The sequence below is a fragment of the Pristis pectinata genome, chromosome 34, assembly GCF_009764475.1.
Source record: "Pristis pectinata isolate sPriPec2 chromosome 34, sPriPec2.1.pri, whole genome shotgun sequence".
In the NCBI taxonomy this organism is placed as follows: domain Eukaryota; kingdom Metazoa; phylum Chordata; class Chondrichthyes; order Rhinopristiformes; family Pristidae; genus Pristis; species Pristis pectinata.
Window position 1 is genome coordinate 16,692,275 of NC_067438.1, and position 26,901 is coordinate 16,719,175.

The 26,901-nt window shown below is 51.3% G+C and overlaps 1 protein-coding gene across 1 annotated transcript; it reads right to left on the minus strand.

Annotated features, from left to right (window-relative positions):
• Nucleotides 1–26,901, minus strand: LOC127585985 (H-2 class II histocompatibility antigen, E-S beta chain-like). The gene is given in 7 exon segments (XM_052043743.1): nt 1–426; nt 2,220–2,336; nt 4,957–5,241; nt 9,642–9,908; nt 22,026–22,124; nt 26,611–26,676; nt 26,823–26,901. Coding segments are annotated over 7 exon segments (939 nt in total). The 3' UTR covers nt 1–400.

A 26,901-nucleotide genomic window follows, 5' to 3' on the forward strand; every position in this document is an offset into this window, starting at 1 on the left:
TAGGTGTCCCAATGTCTTTAATCAAAACCGAGCCATCAGGAGGTACAAAGATCAATATTTGCAATAAAATCATTTATAAATTGTAGAGAGCAGTAACATTTAGATGCAGATTTACAGTTACAGTGAAATAGAGGGGGTGTTACGAGGAGACTGGGGGCCAATCCCTGCACCAGTGAGAACAGGACGAACACCAGGTTACAACAAGCTGCAGCCACACTGGGCATTCAGCAGGGACGAGCTGCCGGTGAACCTCTGCACTGCTGTGGACTGAGCGGTTTCCAAAGCCGAGACGGAGCAGCTCCCGACCCACTGGGCCGGAGTCACGTCCCAGTCCCGGGACAGCTGGCTGCTTCATCATCCCGTCACCGAGGGCAGAAGCTGCACCGTGCCCGGGGCTCGGTTAACTGATCGCGGGGCCCATCAGACCTGGAACAGAGGATGGAGAGAGATCAGGGTCCAGACTGGGGCATGGGGACCGTCCCACCTTTATATCCCCTCCCAAAGGTAACGTGCCCACTGTACTGTACACAGGGTCCCCAGTGACCGTCCCACCTTCATATCCCCTCTGAGATCATGTGACCACTGTACCGTACACAGGCCCCACACTAACCCAGGACAGGCAGCCCTGGGCTGGACACTGCTTGAGAGAATGGGCCCCACAGGCACGGTGATCTGGGCTGGACACCAGCTGGGCTCAGGACTGTGAGCAGGGAACAGCCCGGAGGCAGCTCAACCCTTGCAGCTGATTGGTCAAGCTGACAGGCTGGGGTTCAGGATGGGGGAGGAAACCCCTCTGCTCCTCACCACATGGCCCACCCACTGCTTGTGGCTGCCTCAGTGCTGTGGGACTGTGCTTTCATAAAGCTCAGCTTTTATAAAGTTTAAGTAACAGATTGTTCAGTCCCAGCCCCACCCCACCATTCACTGCAGCTGATCCAGTCTCAGCCTCAGCCATTTCCCCTCCATCTGGCCCTCAGCCCCTTGCAGCTTAACCTGTCAATCAGCACCTTGAATATTTTCAATGGCTCCACCTCCAGTTCCCTGGGGTAAAGATTTCCATCAAGTAACCACCCTGAAACTGGGCTGGTTGGGCCAAAGGGCCTGGATCCATCTGAGAGAAATTCGTCTCCTGAAATAGGGAAATCCTATTCAGAAACTGAACACCCCTTCAATTTTGTCCCAATTTCACTTCTGTCTAAGCTGGAGTTTCAGCTCAGCCTTTTCACACTTAACCCTTTCATCCCAGAGAGGAACTGAACTCCCCCCAGTCTCCAACACCAGCACATCCTTGGATATGGAGACAACTGGCCAGTGCTCCAGCTGTGGGCTCCCCAGCTCTACTTACACACTCCATGGCCCTTGCAGTAAGTTACTGCACTAGATTTTAAAGAGCCATTAACATCTGGCTACAGAGCAGATTAAAGCAGGAACCACTACATCTTCACTGCACCCTTGGAGTTTTAAACCCAGGCTGAGTCAGGTCACACACCACTATTGTGGTGTTATCACCACAGCCCATTTCTCACAGTTCACTGTTTTTGAAGCACTGGACAACCTGTACTACAGCTGGAGATATTTGAACAGAAATTCCAGCTGAGAAAGGAATTCCCCACTCCCTTTCCTGGTCCAGCAGAAGCACAATGTAGAAAACCTCAGCTTCCCACTGACCTTGCCCTGTGGCTGAGCCCTGCCTCAGTGCCTGGGGTGAGGACCAGTTGTATTCACAGGGGGTGGGAAATACTGTCCTGCCAGGGTAACAGTGACAGCTGTGATTCAGGGGTCAGTCTTGGCCCATCCTGGACTCCCACCAGTGGGGGATGTAAACAGGCAGCTGGAGATGAGCTGGTGTCCACCTCCAGCCCCAGAGATGTTGATGGTCCTGAGCCAGGGGTGGAGCAGTGATGGGGAGGGTCCTGATCCAGCAACTCCCCCCCTCAGCTTCACCCTGGGGGGTGACCATAAACCTGGTCACTGGATGGGACCATAGAGCCAGAGTTGTACAACACAGACAGGCCCTTCAGCCCATCACTTCCATGCTGCTGTCACTGATCCTGAGGAAAGGCGGCAGATTCGCTGGAAAAGGTTCATTATATTTTGGTAATTTAATGGTTTTTAGATTTCCATTTAAAGTAAATCCCCGAGTAGATGGACAGAAGAAATGCACATTATCTGGGCTGAGAGCAGAGGGTGCGGTGCCAACTCCTCAGGCAAAAGCTCACCTTTAGTGTTCCTCAGCTTCATTATAACTCCAGCCAGCAGGATGAGCAGCCTGAACACAAAGCCCAGCGCTCCCACGATGATCTTGGTTCTCTCCGATTCAGGCAAGCTCTGCACCTCTGTCCGAGGGAAACAGTGAGTGTTAGAGTGGGACTGGGGGTCTGGGACCCAGACACACCCAGTGGGGTCTGGGACTGGGGAACAGTCCCCACTGTCCCAGGTCAGTAACTTACTCAGGACCAAGGGTCCACGCCCTGTGGGATGTGGAGGGCAGTGGTCAGAGGGAGGGGCTGGTTCTGGACAAACCTCACTCAGCAGCTCCCGGTGTGCCCCGGTGGGCTCTGCCGGACACAGTGACCAGAGGAACGGATACAGAGCGGCTGAGGAGTGAATTCTGACAGGGTCTTGGGGCCAGTGAAGTCCAGGCTCTGTTGCCCAGGTGGGAATTACACCAGGTCCTTTAAATGCAACTTCAGGTCAGTGACCACACTCAGTAATACCATTTACACATCTTCCCACACCTGAATGTTTAACTGGGCAGCAAATTAACAGCTACCATCCCTTCCAGTGTTGGCATGGGATTCTGATTTCACCAACAGAATGTCTCCAAACCCACTGGTCCACAGAGCAGAGAGTGGAGAACAGGCAGTGGTTGAGCTGGTCACAGGTCAACTGGTCAAGTGGAGGAGGCAGAGTGCAGGGAGTGACGTCAGACAGAGTTAGAGAGGCAGTGGGTGACACTGAAACATTGGCAGGGGCTGGTGTAACTGGTGCTGTGTCCAGTTCTAACAACCTCCTGTCCTGTATTCTGTCTCTGCTCATGTGCCAGCATCCCTTCCATGGTTATAACTGACTGAACCGCACTGCCAACTTTAAAGGTCCCCATCCCTCTACACTCAGTCCCCAGCAACTGGTCCACCCTGTACCTTGCTGCACCTCAGTTCATTTCATTCAATTCTACTCGATACTTTTGAACAGACCATATTCAACTTCTTCCTCCTTCCCAGTTCTGGGAGAGTCCCAGACCAGAGATATTGGCTGTTTCTCTCCATACATGCTGTCTGATGGGTTCTTCCAGTCTAGAGCTCCCCCATTCTGATCTTGTAAACTGCAAACTTCATGCCCTGAACAGTTGGGCCCAAATCATTAACATGGTGCAGAAAGCAAGGATGGAATACCGGAACACCCACCCACCATTGCCCTCAGTTGCCCAGCACTAAATAGGTTTCAATCCAATTTACCACTTCCCCATATTCCATGGGCCTTTTACTTTGAATTCTATGTGGGACCTTGTCAAAATATGTGCAGATAATAAATGTACTGATGTCAACCCTCCTGTTACCACAAAAACTGGCCCCTGATTTACGAGAACATTATCAGGACTTGGACTGAGTTATAGGGAGAGGTTGGACAGGCTGGGACTTACTTTTATCATTTTTTACTTTTTTAAATTTTATTTACAGTGTGGTAACAGACCCTTCTGGCCCAACGAGTCAGTGCCGCCCATTTTAAACCCATGTTAACCTACCCGTACGTCTTTGGAATGTGGGAGGAAACTGGAGCACCCGGAGGAAACCCACGCAGACACGGGGAGAACGTACAAACTCCTTACAGTCAGCGACAGGAATCGAACCCCGATCGCTGGCGCTGTAATAGCGTCACGCTAACCGCTACGCTACCGTGCCACCCCAATTACTTCTTAGAGTATAGGAAACAGGTATACAAAATCAAGAGGGGATTCAATAGGGTGAATGTACTCAGTATTTGGGGAGTCAAGAACTAGAGGGCATAGGTTTAAGGCAAGGGGGAACTTTTTTTAAGAAAATATACACACACACAAAAGGTGATATGTGGAACAAGCTGCCAGAGGAAGTGCTTTGAGGCAGGTACAATAACAACTTTTACAAGGTTTAGTTTATGGGCCAAATGGGACTAGCTTGGATGGGGCATCTTGTTTGGCATGGACCATTTGGGCCAAAGGGCCCATTTCTCTGTGCTGCATGACTGACTGCCAAGTTAATTGGCCTTTTCTATTCTGCCTCCTAGAATGGATCCCAATACCTTCCTTGTGCTGATGTTAAACTGACCCAGAATTACTTGATTCAACTGTTCCTTCCTTCAGCCAGTACACCAGTCCTCCAATCTTCCAGCATCACTCCTGTGACCAGGGAGGGCTGATGCCCACAGGTGCCAGAGGGAACATCCATGCCACAGATCTAGGGGCAGCTTTGTGGTCAGGAGTTTGCTGCCGCCCTCTCTGGGTCAGGTCTGCAAGGGCCACATCTCTGGATGTAGTTACAGTACTCAGGTTCACAGCTGGTCGAGCCACCACCAGGTGTAATGGCACAACCAGATGTGGGTGCAAGGAAGGGAACTCCTACAGAACAGTCTGGAATGGAGAGAGAAAGATTGGAACATGGAGTAAGAAGTTAGAAGTATTTTTGACAAATCCCACAGCTCTACTGAACAGGTAGCAGAGGTACAAGCTGCAGGAGAGTGGAAGGAGAAAGTGGACGAGTGGCATTTGTTGTGGTTGCCATGGGTGGGATGCAAGTCTATAATGGAAACACCCAGTACAATGCTTTAATTTAGAGAACAGCAGGAATACAGAATGACAGGAATCCCTGTAGAACAGGTGTACCTTCTACTGAACTGGATCAGGCACAAAGTGTAGAAATGAGAACACACACATTGAGACAAAGGCTGCAGAGCACTGGCTCCAGCTGTCCTGCACCTTACACCAGTCCATGGTCTTGGGCTCTCTCAGGCTGATGTGCTCCACTTGACAGGTGTATTTATCCCCAGACACTGGGTGGTACTGGAGGAGTTCCTCCACCTGATAGGTCCAGTCACCGTCTGACAGCAGGTCCATGTTGATGGCTCCGGTGGGAACTGGGGCTCCGTTCTTCAGCCACGTCAGCTTGATGTGGGGAGGATAAAACCCAGTAACATGACACGTGAGCAGGGCAGACTGCCCAGAGTGGGAGGGGGACATTTTAGGTCGGACTGTGATCTCAGGTTCCACTAGGGGAGAAAACAGAGGGTTAGAGATGTAGAACCGGGCAGCTTCAGAATCTGATTGGTTGGTGTTGCCCAAACTGCACCCCCTCCCACAGCTGGCACCCAGCTGCTGAATACTCCCATCTTTAAGAACCAACTGATGTTCTGGTGAAGATTAATCCATGGAAGGTGGAGATTCCCACTGACTAATGAATTTAGGGGCAGCACATTTTGTCTCAGGCTTTGTCCCAACTGCACAGTATTTATCCACTGTCACAGGAGCTGTTCAGTATGAAGGAACCTCACAGAACTCCTTTACTCTGAGTTCAACATCCCCACCAAGTCCGGCCAAAACTTGGCCAACAGTAGCCTGATGTTATAGCAGAGGCAGATACCCACTGTCCAGAGGTCCAGCACTGCCACACACACACAGGTCAGGCAACTACCAGCTGCTGTTTCTGAAGGGCCAGAGGATCCTCCACTCATTCCAGTGTTCAGTAGTCACTGGGTTTGGCAAACAATTCAACCCGAAGTCTGACCTGGTAACTTGCATGTGGCGTGATCTCCATGGCCTTCCAAGTATGACAGGTCACCTAGAATGGGGACAGACAACTTAACCACTGGAGAGCCATTGCTGTTCAGATGTTGAGCAATGGAACTGCACGTTCATGGAATGTACAATTCCATTGCTCAACATCTGAACTCCCAAATTCCATTCCAACAGGAGTTAAAGGGTTTATGACAGCAGTATTTCATTACTCACGGGGATGATTGTGGAAAGAACTAAGTGTTTTAGTGGCAAAGACAGATTATCAGGCAAACTAAACGTGCATTTAGCTTTGGGAATAGTTGGTCACAAAGGATCAGAGAAGCCACAAAGAAATGGATGGAAGCTCCCATTTCATTATCCTCCTCAAAACCAATGTGGAAGTTGCAGCACGTACAATAGTTGCAACAAGTTGAACACCAGAACAAACTATTGATGGAATAGAATTTGGTTCCAAAATCCCTCAAAACTAGAAAGAGCAAACACTGATCTATTGTTTGATCCTCACGAGCAGGGAGTAGCAGAGGGCTGTGACTGCTGGACCACCAGAGGGAGGGAAGCTGCCAGCAGTTGGCTTCAGTGATGACAACTGGCTATGATTAGCACAGACAAACATTTTGGGCAGGTGACATGGAACTCAATCCAAAAGAGGAAATTTGGACAAGTACAAAGCAAAGGAATAAATCATGGGGTAAGACCCTTCAGCTCCTTGTGCCGGCTCCACCATTCAGCAGGGCCTCCTCTGATCTTCTACCTCAGTAAATTTTCCTGCACTAACCCATCCTCAATGTCCAAAAATACATCAATCCATCTTGAATGTACAGAGCAAAGCCTCCAGTTCTCTTGGGTAGAGAATGCCAAAGCTCTCCATACCTCCTGGGTGAAGTGCCCAATTGCCAGTCCCTTAGTCTGAGATGGACCCTCTAAACTTGCCTTGTACCTACCCAGATGCAGCCCTCTCTGCATCATTCCATTTCCTGGTCTGCCTCTCTACCTTCCTGCAATTAAGCTTTCCTTCTGTCCACCCCACTGCATTCTCACCATGGAAACAACCTGGTGAACATGTTGCCCTCCCTGTTACAAGTGTATCCTGCCTTAGACACTGACACCAGAACTCTACACCATATTCTCAAGGGATCTACACAATTGGAACAATTCCCCTCTGCTCCAAATCTTGTAATAAAGGCCAGCATATCATGAACCTGCAGATCAATTTTCAGTGATTCATGTCCAAGGAGACCCTGGCCCTGTGGACACCAACACCTTTCCATCTCTCCACTTCAACTCAGCTCTTCATTCATTGCAGAGTGCCCCACCCACTAACCATCAGCAGTAGGTCACTCAAGCCAACTACTCAATAAGATCTTGACCCATCTGACAACTTCATATCCCCCCATCCCAGTAAACTTTCACCCCATTATATTGACTTGCCTGTGTGACCCCAAAGCCTCTGCACCCTCCTCACAGCCCACACTGCCTCCCCAGTGTATCAGCAAACTGGAATACATTATACTTGACCATCTCCAAATCAGATACAAACTAAGCAGCTGGGGCCCTGGCACTGATCCCTGTGGCACCCCCACTGGTCACAGTCCCTCACCCTGAGAATAAGCTTCCCATGATTTCCTGTTCATTAAACAACTCCAGTGCATCACACCCAACACTGTACACATTGTTTTGTGATCTCTAGTGGAGCAGCTTGCAGACCTTCTAGAATTCCAGGTGTATCAATTGGTTTGTCTTCATCCATTCTTCATGGTAAAACCTTAATTCCAATAAATATGAACATCTGTTTCCAATTCATAAATCCATGTTGACTGCCTAATCCCATCATTCTCCAAGTGCCCCACTATCACATCCAGATTCCAGTACTTTCCCTGCTGCTGCTATCAGACTAACTGCTCTGTCACTTTGCCCCCTCCCCCATTAAACTCTGGGTTCCATTTTCTTCCTTCCAATCCGAGGGAACAGTTCTCAGATCGACACATGAACAAGCAGACGGCCACTCAGACCCTCAACCCTGCTCCACCATTTAACAACATTTCCTAATCTGATCCAGTGATAACTTGTGCACTGGCTTTGCCCCCCCCCCCCCCCCAACACTCACTGTGAAGATTCCCCCTCCTTTGTGGAAGTGCATTGGCTCAACACTCATTTACTTTAGATGACTCCCACGTGTCTGTTGTAGACCAACTGCAAATAGCTGCTCCCACTTCATGTCCTGCCTTATGACATTGAAATCAGCTCCTTCCATCACCTCCAACCCAGGACCAACTTCCAGAATAACCTTGAAACGGAAGTTGTCACCATCTCTAACATTCTCCCCACTGACACACCAACCACTTGCCCAGCTCCATTCTCCAAGAGCAGCTCCAGCACTGCCCCTTCTCTGGATGGACCATCTTCTGGATGAGGAAGCTCTCCTGGATGCACCCCCTCCAAGCTTTTGCACAAAGGCAACCCCAATTAATATTGGGGAAGTTAAAATCCACTGGTACAGCAGGCTTCCTGGCGGTCAGCAAGAGACAGGAGTAGTTGAGTAGACAAACTGCAGGGTTTATAGTAGAGGATTTAAACTTCCCTAATGTTAACTGGGATCTCCTCAGTGAGAAAGATGCAGGAGGGGTGGAATTGTTGATGTGTTCCAGGCACCATATTCAAGGAAATACAACATTAACAGTAAGTGAAGCAAGTTTACAGGGACCAGAGACAAGTGAAAACATTGAAAGGCCACCACTGGGACTGAAGGAAGCAGCCTGGCCGGTCAGAGGGGGCAATAACCTGCAAGCAGATTTAATAAGCAGAAGGGCAGTCAGTTCCTGCTCAATTTGGACCAGGAACACTCACCTAAAGTTGCTGCTCTTCCAGGTTTCATAGGATTAGTGCGGGATAGCAGAGGACAGTGTTGGAGATCCAGAATGGCCACAATGGTTTGAACTGATTTTCTGAACTGGTCTGAAACAAATCCACAGCCCATGATGATGGACAACAGAAAAGCCCCCAGTGACTGTGCTGCCAATCATGTGACATTAATCTGGGCTCAAGGATAGGCCCGGAGTGGAGCAGTACCCTCTGTCTGATCACTGGGAGCTCCAGGTATTGGCATGGGGTCACACACTGCTTCGGTCTCCTGGATGGGGGGCAGGGGGATGGGTGGGATGGAGTTACCCCACACGGCTCACCCCCTCACCAGCCACAACTCCCCCTCACCAGGGCCGGTCTACATGAACCCAGCAGGACATCCTGTACAATGAGTGGCAAACAAGATGCCTCCGGTTGCTGCGTTTTATTTTAACCCGCACACATTTAAATTCCTGCAACCCCCAATACAGAACTGGTGAAATGTTCCATTTCCTTGAAAACATCACCGTGGGTTTAGGGAGAGGGGTTCCCGAGAAAGGGCGTCACCCGGAGGGGGTTGGAACCTGCAGCGCCCTACCCCAGGTGTGGTGCAGGCAGAATGGACTCATACCAGGAACCTGAGGAATCCCCAGGGCAGAGAAGGCTGCTGACTCAGTGCCGGGAGGAGGATTTATGGAGGCGGGCACTTGTATGGTGGGCCAAAGGGCCTGTTTCTGCTCTGTACCCCACCCACACGGAGCCCACACCTGGAATGCCAGGCCTCGCCAGCTGTTCACTGGAGTTTACAGCCTGGAGCCCGGCAGACAAGCCCCGTGGGGTGGGTGGGGCTCAGAGCTAACAGCTGCCATTGGGGCCGCGGGGGATCCTGGTGGTCCGCCCGGGGTGGGCTGGATACTCGGGGACTGCTCCCGGGGTTGGGACGGTCCCAGGGAGACCCCCCCCCCCCACTGCGGAACTGGGGGTCGGGGCAGTCCCGTTCCCCCCAGGGGTATTTAACCAGCCCCCCCCCACTCACCTCTCTGGGACAGCACCCATCTCTCATCGAGGGGGGTATTGCCGCCACAGGTGAGGATCCTGTCCTGGTAGGTCCGTTTCGCCTCCTCCCTGTTCCACGTGTCCACATTCCCCTGTATCCACTCCTTCACCGCCACAAACTTCCTCTGGGCAAAGTCATAGTAGGCGATCTGCTTGTGGTCATAGACATTATAACAGACGTAGGTCCAGCCCCTGAGGGTGCTGCTGTTAAACCGACAGCTGTCCACGGAGGTTAAGGAGTGAGCCCCTGGGGGAGAGACACACAGTTACCCCCTCATCGGACACTTGTCCTCAGTCCCGGCTCTGAAGTGGCTCGGGAGCAAGCAGCGCACTCTCGAAGGACGTGCCGGCCTCCCCACCCACCCTCTGTCTGGGTCTGTCCCACCAGCACCACCCCACCTGGAGATACCGAAACGCTCTGACCCCCACCCCCGGGATTGGCGCCACCGCAGTAAGTACCCCCCAGCCAGAGAGTGGGGGCACCGGGCCATCACCCCAGGGGTAGGGGGACCAGGCGAGGAGTCCCCAGTCCACCCACGGGCTGCCGGACCAGCTGTCAGCCAGCGGTTCAGTGTTACAGCTATTTCCAGAGTCGGGGGTTGAGGGGGTTGAAGAGCCCTCCAGAGGGAGCCTGTCGAGGACGCGAGCAGAGACTGGTCAGGAAGGCAGTGGTTTGCAATGACGGGACTGGGTTTTGGAGGGAAGACAACTGGGACTGAGGGCAACAGGTGAGGACGGCAGTGCAGGGGCAACCTGCTGGCGAGGGTGAGAATAGGCGGAGATGGTAAATGAACGAGTGACTGAAAAGTTGGTGCAGGGGACAGGGATTCAGAGTTTTGGACCATTGGGATCTCTTCTGGTTGCATGGGTTGCCCCTGAACTGGAGGGGCACCAATATCCTGGCGGGCAGATTTGCTGGTGCTGCAGGGCAGGGTTTAACTAGTTTAGGATCCAACCCCCTGCCGAGCATCAGGGAGGCAAATGAGAAGCTGGAAAGTGATGCAGGTCAGCAAGTTGTATCGGCAGGACAGGTGGGAGAGTGGCCGGAGGTAAGGAAAGCCCATTGGATTAAATTGCATTTATTTCCATGCAGGAGGCCTGACAGGTAAGGTGGATGAACTTGGGGCTTGGACAGCTCCATGGGACTGTGACATTATCACCATCACAGAAACATGGCAAAGGGTGGGACAGGACTGCCAGCTCAATGTTCCAGGGTACAGGGGCTTTACGTGGGATGGAGGTGGAGGAAAGACGAGGGGGAGTTGCATTTTTGATTGAGTGGAAAGTCACAGCAGTGATCTGAGATGAAATTACTGAAGGATCATCCTTGGGCAATGTCTAGAGGACCCGACTAGGGAGAGGGCAAAGCTCGACCTACTCTTGGGCAATGGGGCGAGTGACTGAGGTGACAGTGGGGGAGCCCTTTGGGACCAGAGACCACAGTTCTGTTAGTTTTAAAATAGTTATGGAAAGGGTTCAAGTTGTAAGTTGGGACAAGGTGAATTTTGACAGCATGAGACAGGAGCTGGCAAAGGCAGATTGGAGCAGGTTGTTTGTGGGCAAGTGGGAGGCTTTTAAAGGTGAGAGTGAGAGCTCAAGGTCCACATTCCTGTTCGAGTGAAGGCCAAGGCTGGTAGGCTGCTCTGGAGGGTTAGATCACATGGAATCCAGGGAGTGCTGGCTAATTGGATACACAACTGGCTCAATGGCAGGAAGCAGGTAATGGTGGCAGGCTGTTACTCTGACTGGAGGCTGGTGACCAGTGGTGTTCCTCAGGTCAGTGCTGGGTCCTTTGTCTGTCATCTGTACCAACAATTTGGATAAGAATGTACAGGAGTGGTTAGTAAGTCTGCAGATGACACTGAAGTAGGTGGTTATAGTGGACAGTGCAGGTTATCAAAAATTACAGGGGATCTTGATCAGCTAAGTGCACAGGAATGACAAATGGAGTTTAATTCAGACAAGCATGAAGTGTTGCATTTTGGAAAGTCAAATCCAGGTAGCACTTTCACAGCAAACAGCAGGGCCCTGAGGAGTGTTGTAGAACAGAGGGACCTGGGAGTTCAAGTACATGGTTGCCTGAAAGTGGTGTCACAGGTAGGTAGGGTGGTGAAGGCAGCTTTTGGCATGCTGGCCTTCATAAGTCAGGGCACTGAGTATAGACATTGGGAGGTCATGGTGCAGTTGTACAGGACGCTAGTGTGGCTGCACAGAGTATTGTGTTCTGTCTCAGTTGCCCTGCTATAGGAAAGATGTTATTAAACTGGAAAGAGTGCAGAAAAGATTTACAAGGATGCTGCCAGGACTTGAGGGACTGAGTTATAGGAAGATGTTGGCCAGGCTAGGACTTTACTCCTTGGGGTGTAAGAGACAGAGGTGATCTTATTGAGGTGAACAGAATCCTGAGGGGCACAGATAGGGTCACCATCTCTCTCCTGTCTTTCTCCCTCCCCGCTCCCCCCCCCCCCCCCCCCCATAGTCAGGAAATAAAGAACTGGAGGGCAATGTTTCTCTAAACAAAGGGTGGTATTTATGTTGAATGAACTGCCAGAGGCAGTGGTTGAGGCAGGTACATTAACATTTAAAAGACAGTTGGACATGTACATGGATAGGAAATGTTTAGGTTATGGGCCAAATGCTGACAGATGGGACTAGCTTGGATGGGCATCTTTGTCAGCATGGACCAATTCGGCTGAAGGGCCTGTTTCCATGCTGTATGACTGACAGCAATTTCAGGGGAGGGCAGTGGTAAGACAGGGCCTAGATTTGATCATGGAGAGGGGGCATGAGTGGTAACTGGGGTAGGTACAGGAGCAGTGAGGGCAGGTGTCTCAGATCTCTGCTGGAAACGGCAAGGAACATTAGAGATTAATGGCTGTACAAAGTTCAACCAATGATGCTGTGCTGTTGGAAGCCTGCAGTCAAAGTATCAGAACCAAGGACATTCATTGGGGAAACAAAGTCACATCAGAAGAATTAGAGCTGAAGAAATGGAAGGAGGCAGATTGTCTTCAGGTTTAAACATGCAGGGCACAGGAAAAAGTGTATTCTTTCAATGAGACGTTGGACATGAGCATTGGATGAAGCTGTGACATTCACAGCCTTGAGATGCAAGATCAAACATTAGGGCCAATCACCATTTCTAACAGTGGGTCCTTGTCAAGAAAGCAAACAATTGCATCAACATTTGACATTTTCTTCTCAGCAAACATTGCTGGCAGTGTTGTAACTAATCAGCAATTGTTATTCAGATAAATCCAAAAACTATCAAGTTGGAAGCATAACCAACGGGACAGCCCCACGTGCAGTGAAAACTGTCCAATGGCAGGCAAATAGAATACAAACAGGGGAGACTTCAGTGGGATGGGGGATGTTTCAGGTAAACTCCAGCAAAACTGCTGTAGGAACCCTGGGTCACCCACCATCTGTTTAGGGAGCAGGATAGACCACCCACCCCCCATGGATAATGTTCCATGTGGACAGCAGAACAGGCCAGTACAGCAGCCCCTTGGCCCACAATGTTGTGCCAACCTACATGAACCAACTCCTTGATCAATCTAACCCTTCCCTCCTACTCAGCTCATAACCCTTCATTTTTCTTACATCCATGTGCCTAAGAGTCTCTTAAATGTCCTTATTGTATCAGTCTCTACCACCACCCCCAGCAGTGTTCCAGGCACCCACCACTCTTAAAACCTACTTCTGACATCTCCCCTAAACTTTCCTCCTCTGACCTTAAACAGATATCCTCTGGTATTGGCCATTGCCACCCTGGGGAAAAGGTGCTGGCTGTCCACTCTATGCCCCTCAGTCTTATACACCTCTATCAAATCACCTCATCCTGCATTACTCCAAGAGAAGAGCCCTAGCTTGCTCAACCTTTTCTCATGGGATCTGTTCTCTAATCCAGGCAGCATCCTGGTAAATCTCCTCTGCACCCTCTCTAAAGCTTCCACATCCTTCCTATAATGAGGTGACCAAAACTGAACAATACTCCAAGTGTGGCCTAACCAGAATTTTATAGAGCTGCAACATTACCTTTCAGCTCTAGAACTCAATCTCCCAGCTAATGAAGGCCAACACACCATTTGCCTGAACCACCCTATTGGCTTGCATAGCAACTTTGAGGGATCTATGGACTTGGACCAAGATCCCTCTATTCCTCCACTGTTACAAATTCTGCCATTAACCTTGTACTCCACCTTTAAGTTCGATCTTCGAAAGTGCATCTCTTCACTTTTCTGGATTGTAGTCCATCTGCCACTTCTCTACCCAACTCTGCATCTTGTCTATATCCTATTGTCACCTACAACAACCTTCTACAGTCCTCAACACCTCCGACCTTTGTCATCTGCAAACTTACTAACCCATCCTTCCACTTCCTCATCCAAGTCATTTAAAAAAAATCACAAAGAGCAAGGGTCCCAGAACAGAGCCCTGCAGAACACCACTAGTCACCAACCTCCAGGCAGAATATGCTCCATCTACTACCACCTTCTGCCTTCTGTGGGCAAGCTAATTCCGAATCCACATAGCCAAGTTTCCACAGATCCCATGCCTCATGACTTTCTGGATGAACCTACCATGGGGAATTTACTAAAGTCCATATACACCACATCCACTGCTCTACCTTAAATTTTTTTTGTCACTTCCTTGAAAAACTCAATTAGGCTCATGAGGCACGACCTGCTCCTCACAAAGCCACACTGACCATCACTAATAAGACTGCTTCTCTAAATGCTCATAAATCCTGACCCTAGGAATCTTCTTCAATAGCTTACCCACCACTGACAAGACTTGCTGGTCAAATTCCAAGGATTATCCCAATTACCTTTCTTGAACAGAACATTTGCCATCCTCCAATCCTCTGGTACCACTCCTGTGGCCAGGGAGGAAAAGATAATAGTCAATGCCCCAGCAATCTCTTCCCTCGCTTCCTGTAGTAACCTGGGGTATATTCTGTCCGGCCCTGGGAGACTTAGCTATCCTAATGTTTTTCAGAATCTCCAACACTACCTTTCTCAACTTCAAGATGCTACAGCACATTAGCCTGTTCTACAAGTCCCTCTCCCTAGTGAACACTGAAGCAAAGTATTCATTAAGGACCTCCACTGCCTCCAGGAACATTTACCCCTTTATCACTGAGCAGCCCTCCCCTCACTCTGGTCATTCTCCTGTTCCTCACATACATGTAGAACACTTTGGGGTTTTCCTTAATCCTACTCACCAAGGCCTTCTCATGTCCCCTTCTAGCTCTCCCATCCCTTAAGCTCCTTGCCGGCTACCTTGTAATTCTCAAGAGCCCCGTCTGATCTTTGCTTCCTAAACCTTAAGTACACTTCCTTCTTCCTCTTGACTAAACGTCCCACCTCTTGTCAACCATGGTTTCTTCACCCTGTCTCAGTGGGACAAACCTATCCAGAACCCCATGCAAGTGGTCCCTAAACTGCTTCTACATTTCTGCTGTGCATTTCCCTGATAACATCTTTTCCCAATTTACATGCCCAAGTTCCTGCCCAATACCATGGTAATTAGCCCTCCCCCAATTAAACATTTTGCCATATCTGCTCCTCTCCTTGTCCATGCAAAAGATCAGGGAGTTGTGGTCACTGTCTCTGAAATGCTCACACACTGAGAGGACTGTCACCTGACCTGGTTCATTGCCTAGTACTAGATCCAGCATGGCCTCTCCTCTAGTCAGCCTGTCCACATATTGTCAGGAATCCTTCCTGGACACACCCAACAAACTCTGCCACATCTAAACCTTTTGCACTAAGGAGGTGCCAATTAATTATGGAAGTTGAAGTCTCCCATGACAACCCTGTTAATTTTGCCCCTTTCCAAAACCTGTCTACTTATCTGCCCCCCAATGTCCTGGTAGCTACTGGGGGGCTAATAAAATACTCGTGTGATCAGTCCCTTCCTGTTTTTAACTTCCACCCACACTGACTCAGTAGACGATCCCTCCATGACATCCTCCCTTTCTACAGCTGTGATACTATCCAATTAGCAAAGCCACTCTTCCTCCATCCCCTTTTACCTCCCTCCCTATCCCCTTTGAAACATGTAAACCCCAGAACATCAAGCAGCCACTCCTGCCCCTGCAACAGCCAAGTCTCTGTAATGGCCACAACATCATAATTCCATGTACTGATCCATTCTAAGTTCATCACCCTTAACACTTCTCACATTAAAGTAAACACATTTCAACCCATCCAACTGACTGCATTTATGCCCGATCCACTGCTTATCCTTCAGTCTCTGCATTGCATCTACCTTTATACCAACTGCTCCATCTGACCTAACTCTCTGGTTCCCATCCCCCTGCCAACCTAGTTTAAACCCTCCCCAACAGCTCTAGCAAACCTGCCCACAAGGACATTGGTTGAGTTCAGGTGTAACCTGTCCCTTTTCTACAAGTCATACCTTCCCCAGAAGAAATCCTAATGATCCACAATCTGAACCCCTGCACCAACTCTTCAGCCACACATCTGTCAGCCACATCTTCATATTCTTACCCTCACTGGCACATGGCACAGGCAGCAATCCAGAGATTACTACCCTTGAGGTCCTGCTTTTTAGCTTCCTTCCCAACTCCCTATATTCCCTCTTCAGGACCTCATCCCTTATCCTATCTACATCATTGGTACCAATGTGTACCACGGCCTCGAGCTGCTACCCCTCCCCTTTAAGAATGCTGTGGACTCAATCCGAGATGTCTCTGACCCTGGCACCTGGGAGACAACAAACCATCCAGAAGTCATGTTCTCATCCATAGAATCTCCTGTCTCATCCCCCTTCCACTAATGTTCCTCCCCCACCCTCCCCCCCACCACTTTCTGAGCCAGACAGTGTCAGAGGTTTACTTGGAAGAACTCTTCCACAAAGGGCAGGTAGTGCAGTAATGTCCAGCTGACTGGGGCATTGGGCGGTAGAGGGGCTGGGCCCATCCTCCGCAACACCAGTGACATGTAGAACCTCAGCACATAGCGACACTTGGTGCCCATGTATTTGGGGTCCACACACCGACCGATACAGCCACACACGAAGGTGGGCATCAGGATGAGGGCAACATTGGGTACACCTTTGCCCCCATTCTCCAGGGACTTGTGCATCGTGACCCATTGGACTTGCTCCATCCTGGACCCCCAGATAAACTGGAAGACATCCCGGGTGATTACTGAGGCAGAGGAGCGGGGAACAGGCCACACCTGTGCCAGGTACAGCAGCCCAGAGAGCACATCGCACCTGATGACCAAGTTCCTCTCAGTTATTGACAGAGAACGCCATTCCCACAGACCCAGGTTTTGTTTGACCTTCCCAATCCGCTCCAGCCAATTCTTGTTACACACCTCAGCCCCTCCGAACCAGATCCCCAGCACCTTCAGGCAGTTGGACCTGACGGTGAGGGGGATGTTGGATCGGTCGGGCCAGTTACCAAAGAGCACGGCCTCGCTCTTCCTGCGGTTCACTCTGGGCCCTGATGCCAACTCGAACTGGTCACAGCTGCTGATCAATCTGTGAACTGACCATGGGTCCGAGCAGAAGACTGCGACATCGTCCATGTACAGGGAGGTTCAGACCTGGGTGCCTCAACTGCCTGGCAACGTCACCCTTCTTGTGCTCTCGTCCTTCCTGATGGATTCAGCAAAGGGTTCTATGCAGCACATTAACAAGACAGGGGAGAGTGGACAACCCTGCCTGACTCCAGACCTGATGGGGACACTATCTGTCTCCCACCCATTGATTTGAACTGCACTACAGATATCTGCATAGAGCAGCCAGATCCTATTCCTGATTCCCTCCACAAAATCCATTTTGGAGAGCACGTCCAACATGTACATGTGGGATATCCTGTTGAAGGCCTTCTCCTAGTCCAAACTGACCAGGCAGGTGTCAACCCCTCTGTCCTGCACATAGGCGATGGTATCCCTGAGCAGTAGAAGGCTGTCAGAGATTTTCCTGCCAGGTACAGCACAGGTTTGATCGGGGTGGATCACCTGTCCCAGAGCAGACCTGACCCAGCTGGCGATGGCCTTGGACAGGATCTAATTGTCCACATTTAACAGTGAAATGGGTCTCTGATTCCTCTCGCCCTTCTCTTTGCTGCTGAGGGTGACGATGCCCTTCCCCATGGAGCCTGACATTCTGCCAGCCAGAAGCACACCGTTGAACACTTGCAGCAGTTCCGGGCCCATCCAGTCCCACAGAGCCGAGTACAGCTCTGTCGGTAACCTGTCACTTCCGGGAGTTTTACCCGTGCCAAGGGAACGGATGGACCCAGTCAGCTCCTCCAGGGACAGTGGCTGATCCAGACCCTCCCACTTGCTGTCATCTAGCATCTCTGTGATAGACAGGACAGGACATTTTGGGCGGCTGTGCTGTCTGCGGCCTTTCTGTCAATACAGACCGGCATAGAAGGATCTGCAGATCGTCAGTATGTCTGTCTGCGAGGACGTTACTGAGGTGTCCTCTTCCCTAAGGCTGTGGATCACAGAGCTCCCCCTGTGAACCTTTCGGAAGATGAAGTGTGAGCACGTCTCATCCTGTTCCACAAAGCAGACCCTGGATCTGAAGATGAACTTGGAGGATTTGGAGGCAAAGAGCACAGCTTGTCGGCTCTTCACCTCTCAGAGTTCCTCCCTCACATCCACTCCCCTTGACTGCAGCAGAAGTTGCTGCAGGTCTGTCTGGAGTTGGCACAGTTCCCTCTGACTCTTGTCTAGCTTTCTGAACACCTCTGAGGATGAAGAACCTCTTGACGTTCTCCTTGGTTTCTTCCCATCAGTGAATCGGGCAGTCAGAGAGTCACTTCATGGTTCTCCAACCTGTGTAATCCCTCTTCAGTTCCTCCATGTTCCCTGGGGTTGGCAGCTTGACATTCAACTCCCACGTCCCCCTGCCTGCCTTCTGGTCCTCCTGTAGGTGACAGGAGGCACGAAGGAGGCAGTGGTCAGAGAAGAGCACCGGCGTGCCGTCGGTGGATCTGACCGCGACTGCCTCCGATGTGAAGAGGAAGTCTATCCGGGACCGTACTGAGCTGTCCGTTCTGGTCCAAGTGTGTTGTGGCTGTGCTCCAGCCACAGGGGTGCTGAAGGTGTCGCACAACTTTGCATCTTTAACCGTTCCCATCAGGATCTGGAGCTGCTGTCCAGTGTCCTGTCGGCACTGCTGGATCGACCAGCTGCATCGATGATCCAGTTGAAGTCACCGGCCAGAACGACCGGTAGGGACGTCGCCAGCAGTGGTGGGAACTGCTGGAGGACAGCCAGCCGCTCACTCAGCACGGGCGAGGTGTACACGTTGATCAGCCGGAGCAGGGTGTTAGAGTACTTTACGTATTGTGTTCAGTTCTGCTCGCCTCATTATAGGAAGGATGTGGAAACTTGAGAGAGGGTGCAGAGGAGATTTACCCAGATGCTGCCTGCATTAGAGAACACGTCTTATGAGGCAATGTTGAGCGAGCTAGGGCTTTTCCCTTTGAAGCGACGCAGGATGAGAGGTGATTTGATAGAGGTGTGTAAGATTATGAGGGGCATAGATAGAGTGGACAACCAGCATCTTTTCCCCAGGGCGGCAATGGCCAATACCAGAGGACATCTGTTTAAGGTTAGAGGAGGAAAGTTTAGGGGAGATGTCAGAGGTTGGTTTTTAACACAGAGAGTGGTGGGTGCCTGGAACACACTGCCAGGGGTGGTGGTAGAGGCTGATACAATAGACATTTAAAAGACTCTTAGATAGGCACATGGATGTAAGGAAAATGGAGGGTTATGGGCTGTGTAGGAGGGAAGGGTTAGATTGATCATAGAGTAGGTTTAAAAAGGTCGGCACAATATGGTGGGCCAAAGGGCCCATACTGGGCTGTACTGTTCGATGTTCTGTTTTCATCAGCCACAAGGAGCCGCACACCCCTGCCCCCCACCCCCCCCCACCTCTTTGACTTCGGTGATTGAGAAGTTACCTCCTTGCAGCTGAATCCCCAAGCCAGATACACAACTACCATTGCCCCCAAGCACAGACAATCCCTGGGACCACCACCTTGACCACCTCTGATAGTTGCGGAGGTGAGGCAGCCCACACTCCTGTAGGAAAGTCACATCTGCCTTGACCTTGGTGTTAACACATCACGCAGTGCCCTTCACCATGCACACGTTTAGAGAAGCCAGTTTTATCTCCATAGTTAATTGAGTTCAGGGATCACCAATACTTTCCATTGTCGATCAGCCTGAGCCCTCATGCTCACAGCCTTGGTGAACTGCAGCACTGTTGTTGGGCTCAGGTACTGGGAATGGGGTTTGGGAGCTTGAAGTGGATGGCCTATCCTCAGTCCCAGTCTCAGTCTCTGCTGGGGCCTCTGCACTGATGGGGGTTGGGGGTGTCAGCATTCCTCTGGGGGCTGTCGGTGCCAGTTCCCGTCTCATTGCCTGAGCGTAGGTACAGGCACGTTTTGGGCAGGCCTTGTAGAGTCGGCCCGCCCCCCACCCCCCCACCCCCCCAGCACAGGTTGCAAAGTCCTCGACTTCAGTACGGAGTGGATCTCCCGGTTCATCCATGGTTTCCTGTTTGGGAACACCCGTATTGTCCTCTTTGGTACACAGTCCTCAACACACTTGCTGATAAAGTATCGGCAGCAGTGATCACTGACTCTCCCCTGCCAGGTAAATATCCCAAGGATGGCCTGTACCTTGCAGGCACCTGAGTGGGCAGACAGCTTCTCCAAATGACAGCGACATTTCAGCCAAGGGAGATTGACCCCATGTCACCGTCCTAGGTGCCAACCAGGATTCAGTGCTCAGTGCCAGGAGCTCTGTTGGAGCTCACACCAGGAGTGTTATCAGAAGACCATCTCCCCACTACCCAGGTACCCTCCTCAGGGGCTACATCTTCCCCAAAACCTCACACCCCAGTCTGTGCCCCAATCCGGATGGTAACCTCAGGCTCCCATTGGCCAATGCCCTGTGCCCACGGTCTGTTCCAGCATCATGGAAGGATCTGTCTGGATGGCACACAGACAAAAGCTTTTCTCAGTATGTGTCACAATACTGAACCAATTCCATTGTGTTTCACGTTCCCCGGGTCTACCCAAGTGCTCCACCGATCCTCACTCTCACTGCTGCTTCTGCCTGACAACTGGTGACGATGACGAGATTCAGCCTACCATTGGTCAGAACTCCATTGAGTCCCACCCACCTCACTGGGGATGTGTTGACGTGCGGTGGTCCAGTCTCCTCTGGAGGGCGCCTGGAACCATGGTAACCCACAGGGTGAGAGAGGAGAAACCAGACCGAATATTTCCCTCCTGGTAACAGGTGACGCAAACACTGTGCAGCCTACTCATTGGCTGCCTTTGGAGTTAACGTCTAACGTAGAGTCTGCGACCTGAGATGTTAAATCTGTGCCTCTCCTCACGGACGCTGACTGGCCTGATGGGTGTTTCCAGCATTTCCTGCTTTTCTTGCAGATTTTAGAAATTCATTGGGCAAGTTATCTCAACACCTCTGCGGATATGTAATCTCCCTGTTCCCAGGACACAAACAGACCCAGAATTAGCGGCTGTGCACGGCAGCAGTTCCTGCTCCACTGTCACCTTGATGCAATGTGGCTGAGTGAGAAGCTGGACACCGGGCTCAGTCCCAGCCCAGCGAGGTTCAATGCTAAATACCAAGTACCTCACTCTCTGGTAAAGTTAGACACAGTCTGAATGCATGCATAGTACACAGTCAGATAGAGAAACACAGTCCCCACACATACATAGTCAGGGAGACAAAATATATACAGTGCAGTAAGACAAGAAAACAACGTCCCCACCTACATGCAGTGCGCTGACCAAGAAATACAATCCCCCCCCAAACACACACACACACTACGTAGTCAGACAGAGAAATACAGTCCCCACCCACACACAGTGCACAGTCAGATGGTTTGCTGGCTCTGTTCTAAATCCCATTTTATTCTCTCCACGTTCCCAACAATTCCCTGCAGATTCTACCACTCACCTAGACCAACAGGGGCAATTTACAGCAGCCAACTTACCCACCGACCTGAGCGCCTTTGGGATGTGCGAGGAAATCGGAGCACCCAGGGGAAACCCACGCGGTCACATGGAGACCGTGTGCGGACTCCACACAGACAGTTCCGGAAGTCGGGATTGAACCTGAGTACTGGAGCTGATTCAACAGTTGTACCTGGAGCTATCCTGGAGTTACAAGATCAAATTATTATTGATGCAAATCCAATCAATGGATCATGGCCTTCAAATGCCTTAACAATACTCGACATGACGGTCAGCCTCTGCGGAGAGAATAAATCGTCATCATTACAGGTCTATTGCCATCGGAAGCAGATGGATGGCTGAAATACTCACAGGTCTGGGCAGAAGTAAACACTGCGGTCGAAGAGTCGCCTCCTCTCCCACAGGAACATCCGGACTCCTCTCGCAGAGACAGGAAAGCTGGTGGTGGGGCTGAGAGTGAGGAGAACAGAGTTAGGCTTCAGGATGATATTGATCAGCTGGTGAGCTGGGCAGACCAATGGCCGATGGAATTTAATCCTGATAAGTGTGAGGCAATGTACTCTGGGAGGACCAATAAATGTAGGACATATATGAGGGCACCAGGGAGTACTGAGCAACAGAGGGACCTGAGTGTTCAAATCCAAGGATCCCTAAGTGTGGCAGCACAGGGAGATGGTGGAGAAGTGGGTGTACGGGACACTGGTCTTCATTAGCTGGGGCATAGAGTATCTGAGCAGGGAGGTTATGGGACAGCTTTATTACACATTGGTTCAGCCACAGCTGGAGTACTGCATACAGCTCTGGTCACCACACCATAGGAAGGATGTGATTGCACTGGAGAGGGTGGAGCGAAGGTTCCCCAGGATGTTTCAATAATGAGGAAGGACTGGATTAGCTTGGAGCAGAGAAGGCTGAAGAGGACCAGGTAGAGATGTACAGAAATTATAAGAGGTACAGATTGGCCCACAGCAGAGGGTCTGCAACCATCAAGTACCATCTACACTAATCCAATTTACCAGCACTTGGCCCATAGTCACCAATGTCTGATGATTCAAGTGCTTGTCTCTATACTTCTTAAAATTTGTGGGATCTCTACTTCCACCTTTCCCCCTCATCACCCCACCTCCCCCCAACATCCCGGCCCCTCAGCCCAACCAGGCAGTGCGTTCCACATCCCAATAAGATTCCAGTCCCCTTTGGGCCCCCAGATCCCCTCTAAACATCTTGTTCCTTGACCTTAAACCTGTGGCTCCGATCTTAGATATAATGGTAAGGCTCTCTGCCCCCCTCCTCAGGGACCAGTCTCCTTATCAACTCAAGCCTTGACAGCAGACTGAACCAATGACTGTCTCACCTACAAAGCACCCGTGGCCAGGTCTAACATACGCCCTGGCCAAGGTTGCTGCCTTTTACAGGGATTCCATTCTGTGAATTGTGTGACCCAGGGATCAATGTGTCCATGTCAGGTCCTCACCAGGGGCAGGGTTTCCCAATGCAGGGCTCCGTCCGGTGAACGTTCTGCATTCCCCAGTCTGGTGTCAAAGTTTTGTGATCTTGTCTGGTTTTTTTTTGGACTGGTTGTTACTTCCATTCAAACCATGAGGCAGGTTTCACTTCTCCAGCCTCCAGTGTCAAGCTGACCTGTACGGTTTCACTTCCAGGGACTCTGAGAAGGGGCGATGGGAGGACGTGTGCTCTGCTTCACTCACACTTGGTGTATTCACGAGGCCCTCCTGTAGCTGCAAGGAACACTATGGGGAGCTGCTGCCTATCTCAGCTGTGGGTCTGCTTTACCCACATAAAGTGGCTGTGACACTAACCTCTGACGGAGGGGGTGTTGGGGAGTATGTCTGCAGAACTGTCTCACCCTCCCTGCTCCCGACAGCCACCGGTGAAACACCTGGGCCTGGGGACATGGGAGGTGCATCCATGGACAGGAGGGGCCTGATCGATACCTGACAGTCAGTGTCCCGTGACTGAATTACGGGCCCCTCATGGTTTACCATGGGATCTTGCATGGCACTGCATGGATCCCACCGTTTACATGGGATCATACATGTGGCATTGCAGGGGACCCACTGTTTACATGGAATCACGTGTGTACCAGAGCCACTGGTGGACCTGGCAACTTAAGAGTCATAGAGAGTCACAGAGCAATCCAGCATGGATACAGGCCCTTCAGCCCAACCAGTCCATGCCGACCACAGTGCCCACCCAGCTAGTCCCAATTTCCTGTGTTCGGCCCATATCCCTCCAAGCCCCGCCCCTCCATGTACCTGTCCAAGTGCTTCTTAAATGATGCTGTTGTACCTGCCTCACCCACTTCCTCTGGCAGCTCGTTCCATATATTCACCTCCTTCTGTGTGAAAAAGTTGTCCCTCAGGTCCCTTTTAAATCTTTCCCCCCTCACCCTAAACCTATGTCCCCTAGTTGTGGACTCCCCTACCCTGGGGAAAAGACTGTTACCATCCACCTTATCTACGCCTCTCATAATCTTAAACATTTCTATAAGTTCGCCCCTCATTCTCCTACATTCCAACGAATAAAGACCCAGCCTGGCCAACCTCTCCCTGTAACTCAGGCCTTCTGGTCCTGGCAACATCCTCATAAATCTTCTCTGCGCTCTTTCCAGTTAACCCCGACCAAAACTGCACACAGTGCTCCAAGTGTGGCCTCACCAACAACTTCTACAACTGCAACATAATGCCCCAACACCTATACTCAATGCCCTGAATGATGAAGGCCAGGGTGCTAAACACCTCTTTCACCACCTGTCTCCAGGGTCCCTCAGTTCCATTACACTCCCTGTGCCCAACCATTCACAGGACGAGTCCTACACTGGTTTGACTTTCCAAAATGCATCACCTCACTCTTCTCTGTATTGAAATCCATTTGCCGCTCCTCGGCCCACTCCCCTAACTGATCCACATCCCCCTGGAATCTGCGATAACCTTCTGCACTGTCAACACCACCTCCTAATTTTGTGTTATCTGCAAACTTACTGATCAAACCTTGTGCATTCATGTCCAAATCACTTACATAAATAATGAATAACAAGGGTTCCAACACCAACCCCTGCAGCACACCATTAGTCACCAGCCTCCATTCCGAAAAACAACCTTCAACCACCACCCTCTGCTTCCTACCTCCGAGCCAATTCTGAATCCACCTAACTCACTCTCCCTGGATTCCATAGGACCTAATCTTCCAGACCAGCCCACCATGCGGGACCTTGTCGAGGGCCTTGCTCGATTCATCAAACACGACTTCCCACACACAAAGCCATGCTGACTCCTCCTGATCAGACTCTGTCTATCCAAATGCTGGTAGATCCTGTCTCTCAGAATTCCCTCCAGTAACCCCCACCACTGATGTCAGGCTGACCGGCCTGTCCTTGCTACCCTTCTTAAACAACGGAACAACATTTGCCACCTTCCAGTCTTTGGGGACTTCACCAGTGGCTAACGATGAAGCAAATATCTCTACAAGGGCCTCCGCAATTTCTCCTCCAGCCTCCCACAGAGTCTGAGGATGCACTCGGTCAGGCCCTGGGGACTTATGCATCTTAATGTGCTGTAAGGCTGCAAATACCTCCTCCCTGGTGATATGAATGTTTCCCAAAACATCTCCACTAGCTTCTCTCATCTCTTGAGCAATCACCAACTTGTTGGCATGGGGCCAGGGATGGGAACAGCTTCAGACACTAACCCAGGCCCCCAACCCCTCCCACACCAGACCATCCAACCCGACCTGGTGGCTCAGTTCTGGGATCCTCCCTCCCGTTGCCAAGGGCAACCTCCTGCCATGGGACTCTGCACCACCTGCCTGGGTTCAGGCACTGATGGGGGCCCAGCATTTAAAATCTACCTGGGCCTGATGTAAACACCATGCTGACAGCCTGCATGATGGGCCTGTTAGTCAGACACTACCCCATACCCCTCACATACACCTGCACACCACTCCCCACTCACACCCCCTCACTCCTACCCATATACACCCCACCCCCACACACCACTCCCCACTCACACACACCCCCACACACCACTCACGCCCACCCACATACAACCCCACCCCACACACCACTCCCCACTCACATCCCCCACATCCTACTCTTCACACCCCCTCGTTAACAGGCGGGGGAATGGAGCAGAGGGCACTCCACCTCCAGTCCAGGACCAGGTGAGTGTACCCAACGGATGGGTCACACCGATGGCTGGGTTCACTCACATCTCAGGCTGGGGCTTCCCAACCGGGACCGGGACCGGACCCCATTAAAATCGGCACTGGCTAACATGGGCACTGGAAACAGTGTGCACTGAGTACTGGGTAAAATAGGAAGCAGGTACAATGAGCACTGGGTACAGTGGGCACTAGGTACTGGGCATTAGATGCATTGGGTACACAGGGAACCAGGTACAGTAAACACTGGATACAGTGGGCACTGGGACAGCTCACTGGCACAACTGGTAGAGCCACTGCCTCACAGCTCCACTGACCCCAGTTCGGTCCCGACCTCCGATGCTGTCTGTATGGAGTGTGTACCTTCTCCCTGTGACTGCGCAGGTTTTCTCCGGGTTCTCTGGTTTCCTCCCCCGTCTCAGAAACGTGCGGGTTGGTGGGTTAATTGGCCGTTGGTTAACTGTCAGTGTAGGTGGGTGTCAGCTCGATGGTCAGTGCAGATAATGATGGGCCGAACGGCCTGTTCCTGTGACTCTGTGGATCTATGAGTGGGCACTGGCTATGGCAGGTACTGGGTACAGAGGGCACTGGGTGGAGTGGACGGAGGGGGCCACACCAGCGGCTCTCCGACTGTGCTGGGCGGGGCAGTCGGTGGGTCACGGGAAGGGCCGGACTCTGGGGCAACAACTCAATGTTAACCCTATTTATCCCCGACCCAGTAACTGAGCCAGTGCGATGTTTTCCGCGGAACTCCCACCCGTTCTGAGGAAGGGTCCCGGGCCTGAACTGTTGACCGTTCCTCCCTCCACAGCCGCTGCTCGACCTGCCGAGTCTTTCCAACATTTCCTGTTGTTAGTTCAGCTTTCCGGCGTCAGCAGGGGTTTCCGATCTGCCCAGGAGGATGGGGGCACGGCGGACTGTGGGGGAGCGGAGGGGCTTCCCCTGGGCTGGTGGTCCGGCGGAGCTCACGGTCGATCCAGGGGGAGGAACCACTTCCAACCATTCCAGACCCGCACTGATCCATTTCTGCCGGCAACTGGTGACGCAT